At 45.6% G+C, this 24,953-nt stretch overlaps 3 protein-coding genes and 1 pseudogene across 3 annotated transcripts; 2 read left to right on the top strand and 2 right to left on the bottom strand.

Moving 5' to 3' along the window:
* Positions 1-1,984: 1,984 nt before the first annotated feature.
* On the top strand, positions 1,985-6,628 carry LOC100838201 (geraniol 8-hydroxylase). Its single transcript, XM_003573759.4, has 2 exons — positions 1,985-4,014; positions 5,794-6,628. The coding sequence occupies exons 1-2, from the start codon at positions 3,106-3,108 to the stop codon at positions 6,397-6,399; spliced, it is 1,515 nt and encodes a 504-aa protein (XP_003573807.1). The 5' UTR covers positions 1,985-3,105; the 3' UTR covers positions 6,400-6,628.
* Positions 6,629-7,220: 592 nt separating this feature from the next.
* On the bottom strand, positions 7,221-11,634 carry LOC100837902 (enolase). The gene is made up of 17 exons (XM_003573758.4): positions 11,473-11,634; positions 10,542-10,605; positions 10,383-10,447; positions 9,964-10,011; positions 9,793-9,879; positions 9,611-9,691; positions 9,422-9,523; positions 9,259-9,339; positions 9,102-9,176; positions 8,856-8,918; positions 8,688-8,768; positions 8,410-8,604; positions 8,271-8,321; positions 8,090-8,178; positions 7,940-7,991; positions 7,772-7,828; positions 7,221-7,580 (listed from the first exon to the last, which is right to left on the bottom strand). Exons 1-17 carry the CDS (start codon positions 11,539-11,541, stop codon positions 7,500-7,502), a joined length of 1,341 nt encoding a protein of 446 aa, XP_003573806.1. The 5' UTR covers positions 11,542-11,634; the 3' UTR covers positions 7,221-7,499.
* A 5,456-nt stretch (positions 11,635-17,090) lies between these two features.
* On the top strand, positions 17,091-20,034 carry LOC100833900 (annotated as a pseudogene).
* A 1,021-nt stretch (positions 20,035-21,055) lies between these two features.
* On the bottom strand, positions 21,056-24,211 carry LOC100833591 (WAT1-related protein At5g64700). The gene is made up of 8 exons (XM_010236344.3): positions 24,105-24,211; positions 23,660-24,015; positions 22,727-22,789; positions 22,450-22,566; positions 22,126-22,372; positions 21,815-21,973; positions 21,555-21,706; positions 21,056-21,437 (listed from the first exon to the last, which is right to left on the bottom strand). The coding sequence occupies exons 2-8, from the start codon at positions 23,875-23,877 to the stop codon at positions 21,251-21,253; spliced, it is 1,143 nt and encodes a 380-aa protein (XP_010234646.1). The 5' UTR covers positions 23,878-24,015; positions 24,105-24,211; the 3' UTR covers positions 21,056-21,250.
* Positions 24,212-24,953: the final 742 nt, after the last annotated feature.

The following is a 24,953-nucleotide window of genomic DNA, read 5'->3' as shown; positions in this document are numbered from 1 at the left end:
CGTCACCCGTTATGGGTATGGGTTACCCGCAGGTATTTTTACCCGACCCGCCATTATACCTGGGCAAACACCGAAGCCCGGCCCCGAAGCCCGACAAAATGACCATTTTAGCATTAAAATAATTGTTTTCGGAATAAATTAATGATTTTTAGCCCTATTTTTCCTAAAAAAAATACCTGTTTAGTCATTTCGGGCTTTCGGGCCGGGCTTGGGACTGGAAAGTGAAGCCCGAGCCTGGCCCGGGACGTCGGGCTTCAGGCAGCGCCACCCATGCCCAGGTATACCCGCCATCAACAGTAGCACACAACAGCAGTTTCTAGCACACAACGGATCCAGCGGCCGCACGTGGTGGGAAACCTCGGTGCCGTGAGCCCGTGTCGCATGCGCCGCGCTGCGCCGTGACGAGGATGGCAGCGACCGAGGAGATGAGGCAGCCGTCCGCCGCTGCCGCCATGACTTCGGGCCAGGATTCGACAGCGGCGCGGGCAGGGTCAGCTGGAACCCAATCCAGCGGTGGCAGGGGCTCGGTCAGCCGGATGGAGAGGGAGAGAGGGAGGCCGGCGATGGAGGTAGGAAGAGGCGCAAGGAGGGAGATGGCTCGGTGTGTCTTCGGGCTGGGCTCGGGAGAACGGAGGGAGAGAAGGGAGATCGAGCTGAGGAAGCTAGCAGGTGGACGCCTTGGGGAGGAAGCAAGGGGCCGCTTGGGAAGAGGGACTGGAGAAGGGAAAAGGGAAATTAGGTTTAGGTTTGGGTTTTGGCCAGCTTATATACGCAGTGTATTTGGGTTGGGCCAGGCCGTCAGGGGTTAGGTTAATGGGCTTTGAGTGCTGGGCTGACAACTTAGGTGCGGGTACACGGGTATACGGGTATACGGGTTCGGGGGGGGGGGGTCCAATATCGTACCCGTATCCGTCATACCCGTCAAGTACAAAATTTTACCATTTACATACCCGCAGGTATTTTTTTAAACAAACCCGTATATTAAACGGGTAGAAACCCGTCGGGTAAACAGGTATCGGGTACCCATCGTCACCCATACTTCAGGCGGCAAGGCCGAAACGTTGAGCTGCGACCACTCAACTTAGTTGGGAGTTGGGTCCGTTAGTTTGGGATATTGCAACAACTCCAACTGGCTTTGGATCGTCGAAGTGGAAGTCGAAGCCCAAAACAAACAGCGTTTATAGTTTTTTTAAAGCAACATTTCTTTATCTCCCCTAAAAAAACAACATTTTTATCCTGATTCTTAGCAATCGTTATGTTAAAAAGAAAGGTAAATTTCACAAAATCACATTTCATGGTTAGGATTTATAGAACCATAGTAATCTCAAAGAACCGCCACTCTTTAGATGAGTATTCTCAAATAACCCAAACTACTTGATCCAATTCTGACAGATAGGGTCAGCATGTAACATGACAGATGACTCAACAATTGCCATTAGAAGTATTACTAGCCATGGCTTAGAGCATTTTCGACAGAGGGGGCCCGTGGCGGAGCCAGCAACGCAGTGGGGGAAGGGGCGTCGACGGGTGGATGGTCCTCACGGTGGGCAAATCAACGGCATAGCAGGGAAGGGCGAGGGTGGGCGAAGGGGCCATGAGGCGGAGCGGCACGACGCAGCCAGAGAAGGCCTCCCGCGATGGGCAGAGGCATCGAAGCGGCGCCGGGCGATTAATGGAGGATCCGGGCGAGATGAAGAGCTGCATGGGGGAGGTGACACAGACTGGGATAGGGGCTCCCTAGGAATGGGGCTGGAGGGTTTGATCCATGGGTCTCCTGAAAAGAGTGGATTTCTTGCACACGGTGGCGACCGCACCCGTAATCCGTGCCATTGGTCGAAACCTCGGGATATGTGCCAGTGTTCAAGCAAACTGCAAATACAAGAGAAATACGGGAGGTATATACTTCAGGCCCCACGCACGTGGGATTCCCCATCGCCCCTGCGCTTCCCTCTCTTGGTGGATCGATCTCCCTGTCTCTTTCCGTTCCCATCGTGCCCTCCTTTCTCTCTCCTTCCTAGAAGAACCGCTGCCGACCCTCCTCTCTCTCTCTCGTGCACGCCGCCAGATCTCGCCGCTGAACTTGACCATGGCGACGACATCATCTCCGGGAAGCTCCGCAACCTCCACACCAACTAGATCTCGCCGCGGAACTCGTCCGCGGCGCCGTCCGCGTCTCCAAGAAGCTCCGCCGCCGCCATCACGGGTCTTCTTCCCCGAGTCCGGCATGCCTCCCGAGTTCCACTTCAGAGTCCGCGACTGAGCCGGCGTCCCTCCGCCGCTACCATGAATGGAGTTCTCGCCATGTCCGATGCTCCCGGATGGGCACGGCGGCGCGAACCCCCAGATGGTGGTGACCCAGTTCCGCGAGCCCAGTGCTCGACGTCGAGGAAGACGAAGGCGACGTGGAGTGGGGTCACCGGCGTCTCGAACTACCAGTGCAGGAAAGGAAGAAGCACATGGCGCGGGCCTCAATCGCGTCGCGGCAGGATTCCACCACCGCGGGAACGCCCCTAAGCTCCGCCCGCGAGCTCGCTAGAACTCTGCCGCCCCGGCCGTGCCCGTGTCCGGCGCCGAGGAAGAAGGCGACATGGCTGCGGCCAGAGGACACGTGGCGCCGTGCCTGAGAGAGAGAGAGATGTGGCGGCGGCGTGCCGTGCGAGGCTGCGGCGGCGCCGTCCTCGGGCATGTAGGCGGCGGCGACGGGATGGGAGAGGACAGGGAGGAGGAGCGGCGTGGAGGGCGTGAGATCGGGGAGACCACGTGCTGGGCCCCACCACGGACCACTGTTGCAGAATACAATTTCATAAGAACTATACAGTTTGCTATACATATAGGCTTTCACGAATCTCAACGTGGTTTGAGAAGTCCAGATTCAGGGTGCGGTTGCCACCCGTTGCAAGTAGACATTTCCCAGCTCTGAAGAGCTTTTCTCGTCTCCACCCCCTAAAAACTGGATAGGCCCTTGCTAAAGATGCTCTCGGTAGAGTAAACAAAAGTCGTTGTGCATTTTGCCGCCCCTACCATTAGAAGTATCACTAGCAAGAGCACTCGCTCCAGCTCAGTGCCTCCCGTTTGCCACGAGCAGAGGAGCAGAGCAGCTCCCAAATGTCTTGGTTTCTTCTCTGCCTGTCATGGTTCGTCGTCTCCCTCGTCTCGGTCTACCTACTCGACCTCCTCGCCCACGCACGCCGCCGCCTCCCTCCAGGCCCTCTCCCGCTGCCCCTAATCGGCAGCCTCCACCTCCTGGGCTCCCAGCCGCACCGCTCCCTCGCCCTCCTCGCCAAGACCCACGGCCCCCTCATGTCCCTCCGCCTGGGCGCCGTCACCACGGTGGTCGTCTCCTCCCCCGCCGTCGCCCGCGAAATCCTCCAGAAGCAAGACTCCGTCTTCGCCACCCGCTCCGTCAACGACGCCGTCCGCGGCCACGCCGCCAGGAACTCCGTGCCCTTCCTCCCCCACGCGTCCCCGCGGTGGCGCGCGCTCCGCAAGATCATGGCCACGGAGCTCTTCGCCCCGCACCGGCTCGACGCGCTCCAGGGCCTCCGGAGCGACAAGGTGTCCGAGCTCGCGGCCCACGTGGGCCTTCTGGCGCGGCAGGGCGCGGCGGTGGACGTCGGCCGCGTGGCGTTCGCGACGAGCCTCAACCTGCTGTCGCGCACCATCTTCTCCGTCGATCTGACGAGCCTGGACGACCACGGCGGGTCCAAGGGGTTCCAGGTGCTGGTGGCGGAGATCATGGAGACCGCGGGGAGCCCCAACGTGTCCGACTTCTTACCGGCGCTGGCGGGGGTTGATCTGCAGGGCCTCCGCCGCCGGCTCGAGCGGATGTTCGCGCGCCTGCACCTCGTATTCGACGCCCAGGTGGACGAGAGGCTGCGCGCGCGCGACGGCGACGGCACCGGGAAGAAGAAGGACGGCGACGACGACTTCCTCGACGTGCTGCTCGATATCGCGGCACGTGAAGGCGACGGGAAGGACGGGCTAGACCGCGACACGCTGCGGTCCCTTTTCACGGTAACGAGAAATGCTGTAGAAGTACTATTGATCTCGTTTGGAGCCGGCCAGCGTGATAGAACCCAGATACATGCATCCAGATATTTACAGATTCCTGACCAGGAAGACTGACATGTTACTTTCGTACTAAAACGACCTGCTCCCAACGTCGCTTATTTTGGGACGACGAGAGTATATTGACAGACTTAATGACACAATCTTAGTTAAATAAAGATAATCCCCTTATTTTTCTTGTAAATTTCCTAGCGAAGGAGTAGGACTTTTTAATGAACTACATTCCTAATAAGTACGTAATAAGCACTCGGTTGTGTTAAGAAAAAAATTGGAGAGTCAACTTACTTTAAATTTTCCAAGATCAACTAATCATCTCAGTAGCCGCCTCTTCAAAAAACTAATCTCATAGCCTGAATATCCACATGCAAATAAATCTATCGCAAAATAGTTTTCGTAGTAATATAATTGCACGTACGTTGACATTGTGCTGCTCGTATCACGGCACGTGACGGCAAGGCCAGGCTAAGATGTATTCCGTACTACTACATCAGTTTCATAATTCTAATTTTAAAGTTATGTAAAAATGGATGAATCTAATTCTAAAAAGTGTTTAGATACGTGTAAGATTTCGACAAAAATTATAGAACGGAGGGAGTACTGGTTTCTTCGTTTGGAACCGGCCGACGTGACAGAAACACATCCATACATCCAGATTTTTATAGATTTAACAACTTGTTTTTTTTACAAGTACTGATGTAGATCAGATCAGCATACTGCCAAACCGCCACATGTTTTTAATTAGCTACACAAACATCTTTTCGATTGAACAAGTATAACTCTTTTCATACAAAACAACGTGCTATACTGTATACAAAAACTTCCAAACATAGTGTCACAAACTCACAATCCTTAGCTAATGAAGCTCCACTGATGTATATGCTCCTAGCGGAATTTGGATGGATGATCCAACTATTATTTTCTTGTAAATTCTATTGAGTTGTGTTTTTCTAAAACAAACGGAGAGTCAATTTACATTGAAAAATGAGATTAACTAATCCCAGTTGCCTGAACATTCCACACACAAATAAATTTACGGTTACATCTAAGTTGCCTGATTTTTAGTTAGAGGCAAATTGATTCTTCAGCCCTTGGATATGAATTGAGCTTTAAGATTTGAAGCAGGTGATAAAAGAGAAAGGTAGAATGAGATTTAGATGCTAATCCAACGGTTCTGATTCTTCAACTTAGATTTAAGCGTTAATTTAAAAACCAGACAACTTAGATATAGTCACACCTATAAATTTATCACAAAATAGTTTCAGAATACAATTGGACGTTGGGGATTGTGCCAATGTAAACACTTGAAGTCAACTTTCAAACATAGGACGACGGTCGTTTGCATTAAGATCCCCAAAACATTGTGCCATCCGTCCATCCCCACAATATATGCTTACGAAACCGTCTGGTTTCAACGCATTTTCTGTTAGGCTGGTCATACTGGCGAGTAATTTAGAGTACTAACATGCATATCTTACTAGTGTAAGTTACTGCCTCCATAATGAATAGTAACTTATATGTGGTGTCATGCATTGTGTCATTAATTGTGTTACTTATTTTGTTTTAATTTGTGTGATGTTATGGTATCATATCTAGTTACCACCTCACTCTCGTTCTTTATTTATTGTCATGACATGTCACAAAAATGTCTAGTTGGCATCTATGTTAGTATCCAAGTTACTGACCGGAAAATATGTGCTAGTTTACTGACACGTCTGCCTATTTTAGGACTTGTTTTCCGCCGGCAGCGACACAAGCTCCAGCACGGTGGAATGGGCCATGGTGGAGCTTCTCCGCAGCCCGTCCTCAATGGCCAAAGCACACAACGAGCTCGCACGAGTCATCGCCTCGGGGACAAACATCTCGGAATCCGACATCGAGCGGCTTCCCTACCTACAAGCCGTGGTAAAGGAGACCTTCCGGCTGCACCCGCCAGTCCCGCTGCTGCTGCCGCGGCAGGCCCAGGCGACCGTGAGCGTCGCGGGCTACACGGTGCCCCGTGGGGCGCAGGTGCTGGTGAATGTGTGGGCGATGGGCCGTGATGAAGCGGTGTGGCACGAGCCGGAGAGGTTCGCGCCGGAGAGGTTCCTGGGGAGAGCGGTGGATTACCGGGGTGGGGACTTCGAGCTCATCCCGTTCGGAGCCGGCCGCCGGATTTGCCCCGGGTTGCCGCTGGCGATCAGGATGGTGCATCTGATTCTTGGGACGTTGTTGCATCGGTTCCGTTGGAGGCTTCCGGTGGATGTGGAGACGAGTGGGATTGATATGGGCGAGAAGTTCGGGGTGACGCTCACCAAGGCCGTGCCTATCTCTGCTATGGCTACACCGATTTGAGAAGTCTTGGCCCAGGCCCCTTGCTCGTTGTTAGGCATTATTGTGAAGCACGGGATTGGATTATCGATCATTGGTGGGAAATATGTGAATTTTAAACGCATGTTTTTTTTTTTGACAGCTAAACCCATGTTGTTTATTTCTCTTGTCGTTGATGCTGTCGCAGTCCAAAGAAAACTTGACGGTACATCATTGCGCGAAACGTAGTTATTGACTTAAATTGTATTTGGTCTGGAGTTTTCTTTGTTACATCCAATTATCTTCAATCTTCGCGTCAATCCATACAGGATTTTTGAAACGTAAAAGAATGTTAACGTCAATCCATACAGGATTTTTGAAACTACTGCAGCCTTTGAACTCGGTGAAAACCATCTTAACGATGCATACTGTGAAAACTCACTTAAAAAATTCTCAAAATACTCATACGTTAGAAGAATGATGTTTTATATATGTGTAAAATTTCAACTCCAAACTCAATTTCATTTGGTAGCAACGAAAAAACAAATTCTGCATGAACATCTTTCAGTTTTTGACACTATTCATTGTAATTTTCTTTTTTTAATTCCTTTTGAACTTAAAATTTTGCAGGTTTGTATAACGTTTTTGAAATTTTAAAACATGATTTTTATGAAGTTTACACGGTTTGCACCGAACGAGAGTTTTCACCGGATACTTCGCCCAACATAAATCTGCTTACGGAGTAAGCATAGTTAGCTTTCAACAGCCGTGCGGTAAAAATGCCGAGGAAGCATGCGCCTTTGCTGATGAAGAGGAGAAAGACAAAAGCTAAGCTCAAAAAACGGAAAAACAAGACAAGCTCAAGCTGGCGAGATAATACCAATGCCAATAAACGCCAATCTCTGTATTACAGATCCAACAGATTTAGGCCAAACCAGGCATGCTCATCACAAGACCAAAATTGGAGCAAGTATGGGTACATATCCGTTCACATTAGATGTGGAACTTTATTGTTCGGTCCTAAAAAGCTTCAACTAGAGCTCATTCCGGATGTTAAACCACACACGGATAATGCGGGAGAACCCCTTTTCACAAAAACTCTCATGCAACAATACTACTAGTGTGGCTGAAAGTTCAAACACTAATTAGTAGGGCTCGACCGGTGCGCGGAACTTGGCACCTGCATAGACAGCAGCAGCACCCAGCTCTTCCTCGATCCTGAGAAGCTGTTCCAATTGAAAAATAAATAAGCCTGATTAGTACAAATAGGCCAAATTTGCTTAACTGGAATAAACCAAGCACAAACATGAGATAAAGGCCAAGCATCAAATTGATAACGATAAACAAAAAGAAAAAAAAGCATGGGCATCAAATCTTTTAATATGTTTCCCAGTTAAATACTTTAGGAGCTACTTGCCTGGTTGTACTTGGCAAGACGCTCTGAGCGACAGGGCGCCCCTGTCTTGATTTGGCCCTGTTTCAGATAAAGAAACACTGGTCATCAGGACTTGTCCATGGAGGTGGATTACAAGTAGCCGGTCATTTAAATTGTTCACACTGTAATGTGCAGGGTACAAAATCATACCGTAGATAGACCAACAGCAAGGTCAGCAATGAATGTGTCCTCGGTCTCACCACTGCAGAAATAAAATGTAAATAAGCACACAATTGGTACCGAGAGAACACTAGGGAGAATAACATTAGAGTAACAAGGCAAGATCTCCCATGCATGTACCTTCTGTGGCTGGTCATCACACCCCAGCCAGCATGTTTTGACATCTTCACAGCCTCAATACTCTCAGTGACAGATCCAATTTGGTTAACCTATACACGAAAATAATCAGAAATAAGAATGCATTTTACAGACTATTAGACTGAAAGAATGGATAAAACCATCTGCTTCAACCAAATTGTACCTTGAGCAGAAGAGCATTGCATGACTTCTCCTGGATTGCCTTGGCAACTCTCTGTAAAACATAAAGAAGCAAATAATTAAAGTGACCAAATAAAAGGGAAACAACACCATTGCCATACTCAAGAAAACAAATAACTCACGGTAGGGTTGGTCACTAGAAGGTCATCACCAACAATCTGCACTGGCTCTCCAATTTCTTCAGTCATCTTAGCATAGTGCACCCAGTCATCCTGGTCAAAGGGATCCTCAATCGACACAATGGGGTATTCACTGACAAATGACTTGTAGACATTCTTCAGGCTATCCCCAGATATCTTCTGTGAGCCATCGTTGTTCTAAACAGCAAGGTCAGGCAATTTTAGAAATACTCCTGAAAAGGATAAGAACAAAGTGTACACAAAATAAACATTGGGACTACCTCTTCCTTGAAGTTGAGGTCATAGGTTTTGTCCTTGTCATTGTAGAACTCTGAAGCAGCAACATCCATCCCAATGACAACCTAGCATTTCACGTAGCAACAAAGTCCATCAGATAAAAAAAATTAAACTTCGTAGACAGGCCAACAGATTAATTCTTGCAGACAAACCTTGCCGGTGTATCCAGCCTTTTCAATTGCAGTCTTCAAGAGCTCAAGGCCCTCCTTGTTCTCCTACAATTTCAGAAAACACAGACAATTCAAATCACACCCCCGAATTCAATTGATAATCTCACATCGCAGGGTAGTTCTATACATTAAAACATAGCAGTCGGTAGCTTCTCAAGACACTGGGACATGATAAAGAAAGGAAATTTGATCTCACATGGTCACACCATTTAAGACAAGGGGGAATACCTGAATGTTGGGAGCAAAACCACCTTCATCGCCAACATTGGTGGCATCCTGGCCGTACTTCTTCTTGATAACAGACTGTTATAAAATTGATATTTGAGTTAGATTTAGTTTTTATAGGGCATAACAAATAGGTTAAAGATCAAGATGAAAGATTTACCTTCAAGTTATGATACACTTCAACACCCATCTTCATAGCCTCCTTGAATGAGGTAGCTCCAGTAGGAAGAATCATGAACTCCTGCAAATATAAAGATTGCGTATAAATAACATGTTGCCAAACACAACAACATACCTGTGGAAACCATAGTTCAGAGCATTGCCTGCATAGCAAGCTTGTTTCCGGCATGGGATCCACCGTTAATGACGTTGAATGCAGGAACAGGCAGAACCAAGTGCTTGTTACCAGCAAGATTGGCAATGTGCTGCAGTTTAGAATATAACCATGTTAAGGAGAGTCGAAAGCAGAATACATAAAGAACGTTCACATAGGAAATTGACACGATGCACACCTGGTACAGCGGAATCTTCTTCACGGAAGCTCCGGCTTTGCAAACAGCTAGTGACACAGCCAGGATTGCATTAGCACCAAGCTAAATGTACAAAATAAGAAGTCAAGCTGTTAGAGTGGAATCTGCAGCTGAAAATGACCACTATAAATAAAGGCAAAAATATCATCATAGATAATGTATACCTTCTGCTTGCACCAACCCCACTCGTTTTTGGTTCCATCAAGCTGCTGGACCATAAAGTTGTCAAGCTCAGCTTGTGTGGTAGGGTCCTGTAGATGAAAAGAGGGTGTCAAATGAATTTATGTATTCATATCTCATATGACAATAGAATGGGGGTGAAAAGACAAACAAACCTTGCCAATCAAAGCTGGTGCAATAATAGAGTTCACATTGTTAACAGCCTGGAAAAACAGCAAAAACATGTAAATATAACAAAGACTAAATAGTGCAAGCAATAATAATCACTGTAAAACATCAAACAAGAAACTTCTGATCCTACATGACCAAGAAACTTGTTGTAAAAATACAACAAAATATGAGGGCCGGTTATGCCTATAGCATGCGAAACAAGAGCATAGACCATAAACACACACAGTTTGTCATATCCAGATCATGCATAATATTAACGCTTCCTTTTTATACAGAACTAATACCATAGATTTAAAAGGCATAGAAGAAAAATATATGCTACTGCCAATTAAGCCCCATCTGGTTCATAAGATTGGGAAGATCACAATCACTCAGTCGAGGTAAGAACATGAAAGGTGCAAACCTTGGAAACACCCTTGCCCAAGTAGTCAGACCCACCGTCCCTCAACTCCAAAGCCTCATACACACCTATTAAAACGGGGAGGGGTCATCCAATTAGCTTGTAATATGGGGATACGATAAAGCTTGCAAAACTGCATCAATGAAGATAAAAATAACCCACCAGTTGATGCACCGCTGGGAACAGCTGCCCTAGCAAAGGTTCCATCTGAGCAGCACACATCGACCTGAGCCAAACATCATGAAATCAGCTTACCTTATTATACAGTTTCGTCACATTATGCAATAACAAGTAACAGAAGGACAGCTGAAAAATCAAACTATATATCATCGAAATGTCATCCCATCCCATCTGCAAGCCTGCAACTACCTACATAAATCAGCTTATCAAATTTCAAACTACCAGTAACAACGACCCCAAACCTAAACTATGTGCTATCTCGTGTTCTTGTTCCATTATCTTCTACGGAGTAGTAATGGAACCATATCTTCGGTTCATATGCGGAAAATACGATACCAAAACATATGGACAGAATTAACTGAGATACCAAAACATATGGACAGAATTAACTGAGATACCAGACCATATGGCGAGATTTAACTGAGATTTGGTCATGAAGACGGAGAAGCCAATAAACATGCTGAATTTTTTTTTACCAATGGATGATAGTAAGCAAAAACTACTGTAGGCGCCACAGTATCGAACAAACCAAACCAGATAAACGCTAATCCGATAAATTATCCCAAGTTTTTGGCAGAGGCACGAAGAATCTACACCATACCGGGTCAACAAAAGCACATCCGAAAGCTATTACATCAAACTGTCAAAACCCTACATTCCGCTCCCAAAATTTCCCCGCAAATGATCTACCATTTCGATTCAGAGAAAACGCTACGCCCGACCAGATCGGACCGTACAAGAGAGAGATCGTGAGAGAAAACGCGACGCCCGACCAGATCGAATCAGATCGGACGTGCTACCGTGGGTGGACACTATTTCGATTGAGAGAAAATGCTACGCCCCGACCAGATCGAATCAGATCGGGCCGTACTGGAGAGAGATGGTGGGTTGAGTTGGCCTCCGGCCGCCGTACCTCAACGGTGGGGTTCCCACGGCTGTCGAAGATCTGACGCGCCTTCACGGACTGGATCGTCGCCGCCATGATAAAGCTTGGAGAAGAAGCCTATGTCAAATCGAGCGGAGGAGGAAGGAGGAGAGAGGATTTGCTATTCGCGGAGGAGGCGAGAAGGCTTTAGGGCAGGCCGCCCAGTTTTATAGCGGAAAGAATGGGTGGAAGTACCCTGTAACTATTACGCTCACACGGGATGATTGAGCAAGGGGATACTGCAAGTAACTGCATGTGGGGTCTTCTAGCATGTACTTTCCGAGCCCCACATGGAAATGACCCGATGCGTAGACTCCTGGGTGTGAACGAGCGGGCTATGGCGGATGGGTCCTCACAGCCGTCGGATTTTGAAAAGAAGTGAGGAGCGCACGGTTTGTGATGGCGAAGGCCTCGGTTTTGCATCAAGCCACTGTGGGCCAAAAAAAAAAAAAAAACTGGACGGTGCCCCCGACGCCCCTAGGAATATACGCCGGTTTGGTGCTTCTTTGGGTTGAACGTGAACGTTAGAGACCGAACTCACCGAAGTGTTCATGGTCCGTTTGGTTTGTGCCAGGTTTAACGTTGGTAAAGATTTGACTTGTCAATTATCTCGTCTAGCTTTTTTTTTCCTGACTTTGCCAAATATTTAACAAGAATATGCAAGAGTGATGTATGACTCATATTGAATTTTGCCAATGATCCAGACAAGATCCAATTGAGCATACCCTGTCAGCTTTTTAGCATGGCTGGTTGGGGGCACCATCAAACAGCCATGTCACTTCTCTTTTCTCCTTTCACCAACCTCTTTGCAAGACTGGTTTCCGATTGCTTGTTTTAGGCCTGCTTATGATATTCTTCCTAGGAGAACTTTTCATATCTTCTTTTGACATTTTCCTTAACAAGTCACTACATCGATTGAATTAATAATTCTGCAGCCTTTTGCTCTTTAGATTTTCAGGGATAAGAAATACACTCATTGAGGAATAAGAAAACTATGGTCACTTGATGGTAGAATGTAGAATCATGGGTGCTAATTAGATAATTTATTTAATTCTGCGATTTCATTTGCTATGCTATTGGTTATTCGCAATAGATATGGAAACCCGTTTAATGGCATCTGTTCCAGTCACATGTATGCCACTTCTGCATCATATGAAAATGAACTTTTTGGTTGCCAAATCATAGGTATTCTTAGTTATGTTTGATGTTGCATCACTAACAATATGCACTTCCATGTGGATTGTAGAAAGACAAATGATTTGTCACTGCTTCAATATACACGTTAATCAAGTAGAATGCATGTTGTTTAGTAGGAAACTCTGCAGCTTGTTGTAGCTTTGTCGTGTATTGAGTTCCTTAAAGCCTTGCTCGATGATATTTTTACATCGAGATTGGGGTGTCTAGCTAACCAGTGTATACCTTCTTTTAGTACTGTGCGATGAGGTGTTGCATTTTTATATTGGAGCACTACGCGAGAATGTGCCTCACATGAACCTAGCCAATCCACAAGGTGAAGACACCAACACAAGTTGGTGATACTTGATGAAATTGTCTTTATGGTGGGATTTTCATTATCAGATTGGTGATAATGTTGTTTATATAGTGCCTCATTTTTTTATGATAATGCAGTACTAGACAGAGAGTTCAGATATGCAGAATCCTTACTCGTCCAGCTTGTTTGGTTAACTTTTATGCTATGAGATGTGATAAAATAGGTTCACACAGTTTTTATACAGACCATCATACTAGGCTTTCCGATTTGCGTAATCATGCATTCATCTCACACATGGGATGACAACATCCACAGAACCTTTATTTGACGATATTATTGAACAAAATCGATGGCTCGAACAACTGACCACTACTATAGAATCACTTATTTCTGACGTTTCGGAAAACCTCTATGCTGACACAAAACAGACGCGTCTGCAATCAAGTGTCAGTAATGCCTCGGAAACTTCTGACGCGTACAGACACGTCACACATAGGAAATACTTCCTGACACATCGTCCACCGACACGTATCAGGAGTGGTCTTCTTTGAGCCTCAGTGGAGTATTTTTGCTGACAGTTTTGGGCCTAAAGAAGCGTCAGAAATTGTTATCTTTGACACTTCCCTAAGTAAGAACTCGTCAGTGATGTTTCTTACGTGAGTAAAAAACAAGTTACAGCTGACGTCTTTTTTCCGTCGACATCAGATTCAAGCATTAAATTGTTAGTATAAAAATCGCAGGGAAACATTGAGCCAATCATGCAAGATTTGCTACATTTTTAAACAAGATCGACCACATTACATTGCAGACAAGATCTGCTACATTTCACATAAGATCGATCACATTACATTGCATTTGCATACAATATCTACTACATTTCAAATGAAGTCAACCACATTACATTGCAGTTGCATACAAGATCTGCTACATTTTATACAAGGTACACACATCAAAGCGTTGTCGACATGATCAAGCAGCGCCCTGATATGTCGGCAACATCATCCATGAGCTGCGCAACGCCACGCCCAAGAAGGCAAGGTGTGCGGCCGGGGATAACAAGAGGAGCAGGCGTTTTGGGTCGGAGGAAAGAGGAAGGTGCTTATGGGGGAGGAGGTAGTCAGGCAATGAATAAGAACACGGAGGGGATTTAAGAAACGTAATCACGATCACCCGGATACCTCGCGGACATTTCTCGACGCCGTTTCGCCGCCGGAGCCTCGCTGACGGTGAACGGTGGAATCCTTGGCTGAGGAAGCGGAGAAAGCTGAGGCGAAGGCAGCTGAGGAGGTTGAGGTTGAGGCTGAGGCGGAGGCGAAGAGCCTGCATGAAGCCCCCTCGGAGGCGCCGGCGCAGCCAACGCTGGCAGATTGGACGAACGCGGTCGCTCCTGAATCTCCCACCCATTGAGACGGTAGTACGCATCTATTATCTTGCGAACCATGGTGGAGTTGTTCCTGGTTGACTTGCACTGCATCTGGCCGCTTTTATAGCCGAGGCGAGGCAGTCCATGGACTGGAAGGGGAGGTGACGAACCGGATAAAGAGGAGCACCAGCGTCTTCCCGATGCTTCGCCATGGCTATGCATGCACCTATACCGAGCTCGCTCTGAAGTCTGAACACGCTACCTTTTTGACCTGCGTCCGTGACTTATATAGATTCCATACATATCTCTGACGCATCCTATATAGGATGTGTCAAAAGGTTATGGAGCTTCAAAAACTTGTACCACTGACTCTTGTCGGATGAAAATGCGTCGGCTGTCTAGCAACCTATATACTCCCTCCGTTCTTAAAGAATGGCATATTAGTTTTCATTAAGACAAGCTTTTGACCACAAATTACTATATTAAAGTGTGGTTTATATGTCATGAAACCACAAGTATCATGAAGTATTTTTGATAAAGAATCTAACGATATTAATTTTATGTCATATAAAACACATTTTGATATAGTAATTTGTGATCAAAGCCTTGTCTTAATGAGAGCTAATATGCCATTCTTTAAGGAACGGAGGGAGTATATCCACGGTCCACAGTGCGTACTCAAAAGGAAAAAACCCTCTCTCGCGAAATCTCTTCTTGAAGATGATCCTGAGTATGATCTTGAGTACCTCCTGTCCATTGAGGAAGGTAGGATGGTGGAGGTAACTCAAGTGTCGAAGCTGCAAGCCATGCATGCTAGAGGAAGAAAAGAAGGTGAACAACAGATTGTCCGCTGATATGCTCAAACTAGAGTTTGAACTTGCTGCCCAGGACGGGGTGATAGAAGATCTCGAAACGGAGATAAAAGAAGCGAAGAAACTGATTGAAAACCTCAAAGTTCAGCTACAAGAGCAGACCAGCTTATGTGTGGCATGTGTTAGCATTACAGCGATATTAGCTGCTGTTTTTTATGTGTTTTATTAGCTGTACGTCGCTTTTATTTGAATTAATTAGCAACTACGCTTCATGCATGTAAAAAATGAGTTCCAACAATTCTCTGACATGCTCTAGAACAAGAAGTCAGTGAGCATCAAAAAGTATACTGACGTCTCGGCACAACAACCTGTCAGAAACTTCCTCGTAAACAAAGTTGATGCTTCCATCTTCCTCTGACGTTTACAAGACATGTAAGCGTCAGTATAGAAACTACGCGTCAGAAGTGAAATATCTTCCTACCGTGGCCTCCGGATGCTAGACGCATCAGATGTAAGTGTCTGTGCGGACGCATTTTAGTTTTGCGTCGGTGGGAAGCTTGCAGGAGTAACGGATTCTGTAATAGTTGACCCAAATAGGCAAACTGTCGAGTTCACCAACCTTCTTCAAGATTTTGCAGCCTCAAATCGAGAGGATGCGTGATCCTACATCGTGAATTGAAAATAGAAGAGGGAGTACATGGAGCAGCTATTATTCTGAATATATATGATATGTCAGTGCTAGTAGCCGCAGCAGGCCGTGCTGTTGTTTTTGTCCAAGCGGAGTAGATGGATGTGAGTTTCAGAAAAGAACTCGCCAGAAAAAAAAAGAGTGAGACATACCGCCGCACCTGACCATCCGGAATGCAATGCATCCTTTACGACTTAGTAACATCAGTCACGGTTTCACCGCTGTTCGTCCCCGTTTCCGGCGACCCATTCCCTCTATGGCCCTACCACTGGGCATGGCACTACCCATAGGACAATGATTCCCAGACAGACTGCGATGCTGCAGCAGACGAAGGGGTGATAGATCTGGATCAGGATAATGATCATGATGTGAGGCGACGGCAATCCGGGAAGGGAGAGGAAGCTAGTACTGTCACGGCATAGGACCAGTTCTTTTCGGCTTCCTAGACTGGTTTCTCCGAGAAGTTGCCCTCGCCCAGCTTTTTAGAGAAGCCGTGACCAAAATTTGATTAGGCTACTAAAATAATTTGGACTAAACTGCTTTGCAAGTATAGCAAAATGCCAAAATCTGAAAGCCAGGTTAGTGCAGAAGCCGGTCCTAGAGTCGAAAAGAACGCAGCCATAACGGAGGCGGCGGCGAGGGGGGTGTCAAGACGATCCAGCTAGCGGCGGAGAGGAGGGGGAGCTGCCGTGTGGTGCAGTCAGAGGTTAACCCCGGCGGGATTCAGTTCGCTTCTCTTCTCATGCGGCGGAGGGGGTAGCAGCGCGAGAACGGGCTCGATGTGGTCGATGCTCTTGGCTTGGGTGGTTTATTCAAGCAAAATGACGAATGGGAGTACTGAAACCGCTTCCCAGTGGTGTATAGTCTCTACAAATCGGCCTTGGAATCGTGAAATTCAATTCTAGTGGGGGCACGCAAGGAGCTTCATCCTCTGGAACCGAATTCCTGTTGCATGATTCCGTGGGCAATTCATGGCGCAACCAAATAGGGTAAGGGTAATTGTTCCTGTTCTTTTGGCTTTTCTAACTACTGTCAAGCTCTGCGGCCGCTCGAGAGAATTAGTCAATGCTGCTGCTGCTGCGTGGTACTAGTATTATTGATCCAACCAATGCACATCATAAAAGCACACATAGGAAGTAGAATTTTTAATATGCCTCCCCTCCTGCAACCGTCCCTGCTGTTGCTTTCTCCTCTTGTGCTTCTGTGTCCCACCTTTTTTTTTTGTCATTTTTGAATCTGGTCAAATGACATGTTTGTTCTCCAGCTTTCAACTGGAATGTTCTCCACAAGAGATAACTACGAGGGGATGTACCCAGGATGTACCTATCGTTGCTGGAATATTCGTTAGATCAATTTTCATTCTTATGGAATATGCAGGCTTCATTCTTTGGTCTTGGCGACCAGTAGCACATAAAAGCCATGATTTGGTTCCCAGTGTGCATTCAAGCTCTTGCAGGCTTGCATGACATGGCGGAGGGCATTGTGGTCTCGCTGATCCTCAAGCTCGGGGATGCCTTGTCGAGCAAGGTTTTCGAGCTTGTGGGATCATTGTTCAGGCTGGAGGGATATGCTCTGGAGTGCCTATTCTGCGAGATATGGCAGGTGAAGGGCGAACTAGAAAGCATTCAGGCTTTCTTGCGTGCTGCTGAGAGCTTCAGGGATACTGATGAGACCACCGCTGCATTTGTGAGGCAAATCAGGATCCTTTGTTTTCACATTGAAGATGTCATCGATGAATTCACTTATGAGTTGGGGAAAGATGGTGGAGGTATGCTTCTCCTCAAGGCTCTCAGGAGGATGAGACAAATCAAGATATGGCACCGGTTGGCAGCCCGTCTCCGAGATATCAAGGTACTCCTAAAAAATGCTGCGGAGAGAAGGGGAAGATACGATCTGAAGGGTATTCCCAATGGACACAAAGAGAGTGGGAAGAAATGGATCAAACTGGAGTTGTCTAAGATACAGTTCCTTCGAAAAGGAGGATGATCCTGTGGGGATTAAGGAGCAACAAGATTTCTTAATGACATGGGTCGAAGATGAGGAGCCACGAAACTCGATTGCCAGTGTGTGGGGCATGGGTGGCATAGGCAAGACAACACTAGCTAATCATGTTTACAGTGTTGTCAAGGATGGCTTTCACACTTGTGCTTGGATCACAGTAGCACAAAGCTCTGAAGCTGATGACCTGTTGAGGAAAATAGTTCAGGAGTTCCACAAGAATGATCGGACGAAGGAATTTCCAAAGGATGTTGATTTAACAGATTTTAGAAGCCTAGTGAAGGCAATTCGCTGTTACCTCGAGGACAAAAGGTACATTCTCGTTCTGGATGATGTGTGGGATATGAATGTGTGGTTTGATATCAAATATGCTTTTCTTGATGGAAATGGGCGGATACTGTTCACATCAAGGATTTATCAGGTAGCTCTACTGGCGCCAGAATCAAACATAATCAATTTGCAGCCACTCGAAGAGCTTGATGCACTGGATCTCTTACCAACAACCCTGTCATGGATATGAATGTAATCCTAAAGGTTAGTTTGGAAGACTTACCACATAGTATTCGAAGTTGTTTCCTATATTGTTCCATGTTCCCAGAGAAATATGTGATGCAAAGGAAATCTCTAGTACGGCTTTGGGTTGCAGAAGGGTTTGCTGAGGAGAGTGAACATAAGACACTGGAGGAGGTAGCCGAGGATTATCTGACTGAACTGATTCACCGTTGTCTATTGCTGGTATTCAAGAGAAATGACTCTGGTTGTGTTTATGAAGTTCAAATGCATGATATCGTTCGCGTTTTAGCTCGTTCCAAGGCACGTGAAGAAAACTTTTGCCGTGTCTTTAACCCCTTGAGAACTTATGCCATCAGAGAATCACGGCGTATATCAACCGAAGCAGGGGATATTCAACTGCTTACGCAGAATGCTCTTCATCTCCGTTCATTGCTTGTCTTTCAGAGTTCCTTTAGTTTCGTTTCACTCCGATCATTGTTAATGACCAATAAGCTGTTATCTGTTTTGAACCTACAAGATAGTTCAATTGAGAAGCTACCGGCAGAGGTGTTTGAGTTGTTTAACCTGCGGTTTCTTGGCCTGAGGCGAACTAAAATCTCAAATCTTCCATGATCCATTGAAAGTTTGAAGAATTTGCTTGTCTTGGATGCTTGGAAATGCAAAATCATGAAGCTACCACCACAAATTACGAAGCTTCATAAGCTGACACATCTTATTGTAACTTCCAAACCAGGCCTCCCAACTTTGCAGTTTGTTCCATCTGTTGGTGTGCCAGCTCCATTCGGTATATGTTCTTTGACCAGCCTGCAGACACTACTACAGGTGGAAGCGAGTGCAGAAATGATCCGTCTCATAGGTGCTCTTGTGGAGTTGAGAACATTACGTATCAGCAAAGTGCAAGGTCTCCACTGTGAAGATCTGTTCAGGGCTATCGGCAGTATGGTTCATCTTACTCGTCTAGGAATCCAGGCAGAAGATAACCAGGAAATGCTGTGGCTTGGAAAATTTGAGCCACCTCCCTTACTTGAGAAGCTTTTCTTACTAGGGGCACTATCCAAGGAATCCTCGCCTGATTTCTTTTCGTCACGGAGTAAACTGAAGAATCTCAAATTTCTGAGGCTTGTTGGCTCAAGACTTGATAAAGACACATTTTCATGTCTCAAGGGTTTGGAGCATCTAGTAAAACTTCAGCTCTATGATGCATATGCTGGTGACTCGATGTACTTCCCTGCGGCATCATTTCCGAAGCTCAGGGTACTGAAAATACGGGGTGGAGAGTATCTCAGTGAATTGGAGTAGAAAGAGGCGCCATGGGGAGCCTAATTGATCTTAAGCTCCTGCTCTGCCCACAGCTAAAGATGTTGCCTCATGGCATTGAGTATGTGAGTACTCTCGAAGAACTGACTTTGGATACAGCACAAGAACTAGTCGACAGGGTCCGACAGAAGAAAGAAAGTAAGATTTCTCATGTCCAGCGAGTTATGGTCGAGCTTCAGAATTGCGACTAATATAAATGTATAATTTCCTACTGCAAGGTAGTAAGGCATCACTTGAACATTTACCCCTTTATGTACCATAATTCTGTGTACTCCGAAATTTCCTCTATTCATCGGAGCATAATGATTGTTTAGCAGTCTAGGATTGTGTAATAATTGGATAATTGAACTTTCCTATATTTTTCTCAGTCTACCAGTAGCACTTAATTGTGCCTGAGCTCTCCTGTTGTCTAGCAGTTTAGGATTGAATGAGTGTTTTGCAAGGGAAAGCAATTCACTGTAACAAGAACCAAATCTTTCGGGGGAAGGATCTACTACGACTTGTACGCAGCTAATCCCATTGTCCAACGACGAAACATTTCTCGGAGAACTTGGAAGAGAGTCGAACGAGAGAGTGAATATTTGTTTTTACAGGGCCACATTAATGATGATTTTCCCCATGTGAGAATGGACTGTTTAACCCTTCAACCAAAGAACTAAGTTATACTAATCTCCCTCATTGATGTGCAATGAAAGTCATAAATTTATCTACTGGGGGTGTACGCAGCTCTGAGTATCTTTTAAACAAGAAAAGAAAATTTAGGGGTGCATATCCTCACACGTGACAATTTTTAATTGCCAAAATTCTATTTGTCAATTTTTTTGTAGGTGATTTATATGAGTTCGCCCAAAAAATAAATCACTGAAGTTTTAGAAAAACCTCAAATTAGAAAATCAATCCACCACACTATTTAAAAAAGAGAGGAGGTTTTAGTGTTTTACTTAATAACTACTCCCTCCGTTCCATAATTCTTGTCGAAATATTACATGTACTAGCTAAATGTACGTGCTCTACTACAAAATTAAGAATTTGTGTTATGCTTGAGTTGTTTAAATATGTGTCACGCATATTTTAATTTTTTTTCTGATAAATAAGAATACTGTTATTTTTTTTAAAATACAATTATCTTGAAAGTCATGAAAACCAACCAAGCATAGTCAAAAGATCATGATACGTATAAAATGAGTGGCAATTAAATGATTCCGTAGCCATTTAGGAGTAGTCTTGTTGGAGTGAACTCGCCACCAACTCCGATCTTTATAAGTGTAAAGGACTAGACACTTTTTAAGAATAGATACATCCATTTTTGAGCAAATTTTGAGCAAATTTGAGACAAGAATTATGAAACGTAGTGAGTACAATATTTCAAAAAATATGAAAGGAAAATGAAAACAAAATAAATGATAAGTGAACTGACTGACGATTACAAGGCCACTGAACAAACACAAGATGTGAAGATATTCAACACTTCAGTTCCCGCAGAGTTTTATTTCCTTCCAGAGAAACTGTGCACAGAAATGGCACTGAACATTTACTTACACCTATATCACCATCGTTGGTCAGGATGAACTAGCCTACAGTCCCTATGCTATTTCATCGCCACGACGCACCTCCAATTCGCGCCCGCCCACCTCATCGCCGTTTACGGCGTCCTCCTTATCGCTGGCGCTTTTCGCGGCAGCCGCTGCCGCCATAGCTTCCTGCAGCTCCTTCCCTTTCCCCCACAGGAACGCGTACAGCCCCAGAATGACCAGCAGTGTCCCCACAATGCTGCAGACATTCATTGGTGTGTGCAACTAAGATTTGCCATATTTGCTACAGTACAAAGTACACATATGTGATGAAACTTGGTTGAGTTGAGTTTTCTCCATGCTCAAGAACTCTCACCTGCCTAAGAAGAGGCTAGTGCCGAGCAATGCCGAGTCCATGATAACGGTGGCAATCATCGCCAGTGAGTTGAACATGGAAGGGTAGATCGGCCCTCGACGCTTCACCGCCCACGACATCAGGAGAAACGCGACACCGGTGTTGAACACCCCCTTTGTGGAATGGGACAGACACATCATCATAATTTCATATTTTGCATAAGTATAGATGAAAAAAAATTAAAAGCCTGAAGTCACCAAGCCATATGCAATAGATCTTACCGAGTAGACGACTGTGAGTAATTGCAGGTCCCAGTTGAGCCTCCATGCTGACTTGTCAGGGTCGATCAGAATGCCAATCACAAAAGCTTGCAGGCTTCCTGATAGACACGTCAGGGTCGTCGCCCAATACTTAAATGGGAACACCTTAGCAAGCCTAACCTGCAAATGCATATGCAGAAACATTACATACTAGAACAAGCAATGACTCAAGAGGCAAGAGAAGTATGATCATACTGTAACACTCATTCGATCAGAAGCGACTGCAAGACTATAACTGAAGAAATTGCTGGATCCCAAGGCCAGTATGGCACCTGTATGATGAACCAAAAGGCGTATCCGAGGCAGCTACCGCACAGGAACAATGTGCCAGCGACCATACTGTGGTGAACGGCCGGAGTTGCTGCTCCCTGAGTATGGGGCCTCAGCAGGTGGGTAGGCCAAGGATTGTGCAGCATCTTGCCTTTGAAGAGGCTGACCACCATTGTCCCCCCCACGCATACCAAGATACCAAAGAACTTCATCTTGCCAGGCCATTTTGTTAGCATCAGCTTCTCTGCTCTGGAGAAAAGAGAGGGAGTACTGGTTGTTAATTTGTGCCATCTTCTGTGTAGATTTGATCATGTCTAAGCAGGTACCGGAGTAGGATAGCTATGATGGACGTGACGATGGGGATCAGGTTCAGGAAGACGACGGAGTATGTAGCATTTGTGCCACGCAGGCCGAAGTAGTAAAGCCCCATTGCGAGGATAACCCTACATGTGAGGGAAAGGGGCAAGAGCTGAGATCAAGACATTGACAAAACAGCAGAGTACTCCAAGAATCTTCATTGACAAACATCTATCTGCCTCTTGTTTTCTGGGTTCATTTTGTCACGAACGTGGCATAGTTGGGAGTGACATAGTAACTGCTAACCCGAATGTGGCATTTATGGAAATCCATCCCCACTCTACGAGGTTAGGGATTTTCCTTGCTTTCCTGCAAGATAAGATGATTCCAGGAAAAAAAAAATAGTAACGTCAGATAAGGCATCAATCTAAAATTTAAATGGAAGAAATTAATGTGGATTACTACTACTACTACTTTTCTTCATAGAAGATTTCCCCCCCCTTCAAATAGCATTGAAAAATATATATTTGTGATGATTTTCCTGTCATAGCTGTTCACCTTTTTTTGTGACACCACTGCCAACAAGCAATCACTAGCAGGGACATTCAGTTGGAAGTGTTTCTTGAAATAAAAAAGAGTGAAGACTTTGCAACACCAAAAATTCTATGTTATTGGGTATTCTTTATATTCCCCTTCAGGTATGATGATGCCATTAATTGACAAATAATCAAAGTCATAGGAGATATCTTCGATGCATCAAGTATTTGAAATGAGATGTATGTCACGTCAAGTATTTGCAAACAAAAATCAACGTGCCAAAACTGGAGTACTAGAAACATGTTTGGCGGATGTCCACACTTTGCCCCACTTTGTGCCGCAAGTGCGGCATGTCACATTTTTTGTGGTGAGCAATTTGCTTGCCAGAAGTGTGGCAAAAGTTGGCTAGGAAATAAGTTATCTAGACAAAATTGCGACTTATTTAGGACGGAGGGAGTAGCGTATTTATTTATTTTTGCTCAAAACAGAGTACTTACCCGATCGAAGAAAAAGGGGAGGAGAAAAATGAAGTACAGTAGCTCATACAATCCACATGCGAGTTAGCTACATTCCAAACCGAAACGGTAGAAGAACTATAGAGCATATGCCTGTAGGCTGTATGTATGTACGCGGAAATACAGAAATATATAGGCAGTCTACGTACGCAACCAACGCAAGGCAACGCAGCTAGTAGTGACTGACCTCTCGAAGATGAAGGCGAGAGGCGCGATTGCGGCGGCGCCGATGATGTTCCGGTAGGCGAGGAGGACGAAGGGGCGCATGCCGGTGTTGAGCGCGAGCTTGGAGAGGAGCACCAGCACGATCGAGAAGAGCTGCACCAGCACCATGCTCGCCGGCAGCGCCACGCTCTCCGCCACCAACGCCGCCTTCTTGTTGCCGCCGCCCTCAACAACGGCCATGGTCGCCGCTCGCCGCTCGCCGCCGCCCCTTATGTCTTACTCGAGAGAGAGTCAGAGGGAGAGGGGGAGAGAGTCTCAGAAAGAGAGAGCAAAGCGGTGCCGGGGTGTGATTAAAATGGATTCTGGCAGCTGGGTGATCTGGGAAAAGAAGATTGAGCCATTAATGCTGTTGTCTACGGAAGATTGTAGAGTAGTACATCCGGAGAATGGAGTATGTATCCTCGTACATGAATTCCACGCGTCGTCGTCTTTGGTTTTGCCTCGACTTCCACGTCAACACATATGTGGTTCGATGATGCCATACGTCATGCCATAAGCTAGCGCAGAGTCTAGCTAACCGTATGCACGCAGATGGGATCCAGGTCATGTACACAATTTTTGGTTATCCAGCGAGGCAGTGATCATACCAATTTTGTTTCCTAGTACCAGGGGGTGGTGTTTTCTGTGCACTATACTACTAGTAGGCTAGTTTCGCTTTGTTTTTGCCCCAAAATTCATCTCATGTCAATTCTTACAGGCATATACATCGTGATTATGATGCATATATTGGTAAAACATGGTTCTGGGATTTGAACTGAAACGCCGGAGTTTTTACAGGAAATAAATCATCCCTGGGCAAAAGAATTCAGATCCATTTTTTGGAAGCATGTATGAGATTAGACCAAGGTTTTAGATACAAGGTCCCCTTCTTTCCTGGGAGAGACTGGAATTTGTCGTTACCAAAAAATCCAGCCTATTTATCGGCAGCTATTTCCAATCAAATTTTGAATTCAATCTTAGTGTAAGATAATTATGTATTGGACCTATGTGATTCCACAAATGCAACCATGGTATACCTAATCAAGGGTTTTGGGCTTAACACTGCACATATAAAGAAAAACATTTTTTCGTTCGATAAACCCTTTCCCTCTTCTCGCAAAAAAGATAAACCCATTGCCTCGACTGGAAATAGTTTACTGGCTGATAAACAAAAATACGCCACCACTTGTTTCGTTATATATGGCAGTTATCTAAATTGGGAGTGCCAAGAAATCAAATTCTTTAATTGGTATTCATTTCAAAATAACCGAAATACG

Source organism: Brachypodium distachyon, chromosome 3 (assembly GCF_000005505.3).
Source record: "Brachypodium distachyon strain Bd21 chromosome 3, Brachypodium_distachyon_v3.0, whole genome shotgun sequence".
Classification (NCBI taxonomy): domain Eukaryota; kingdom Viridiplantae; phylum Streptophyta; class Magnoliopsida; order Poales; family Poaceae; genus Brachypodium; species Brachypodium distachyon.
The sequence above is the reverse complement of the archived record's forward strand: the minus strand, read 5'-3'. Positions and strand labels throughout refer to the sequence as shown.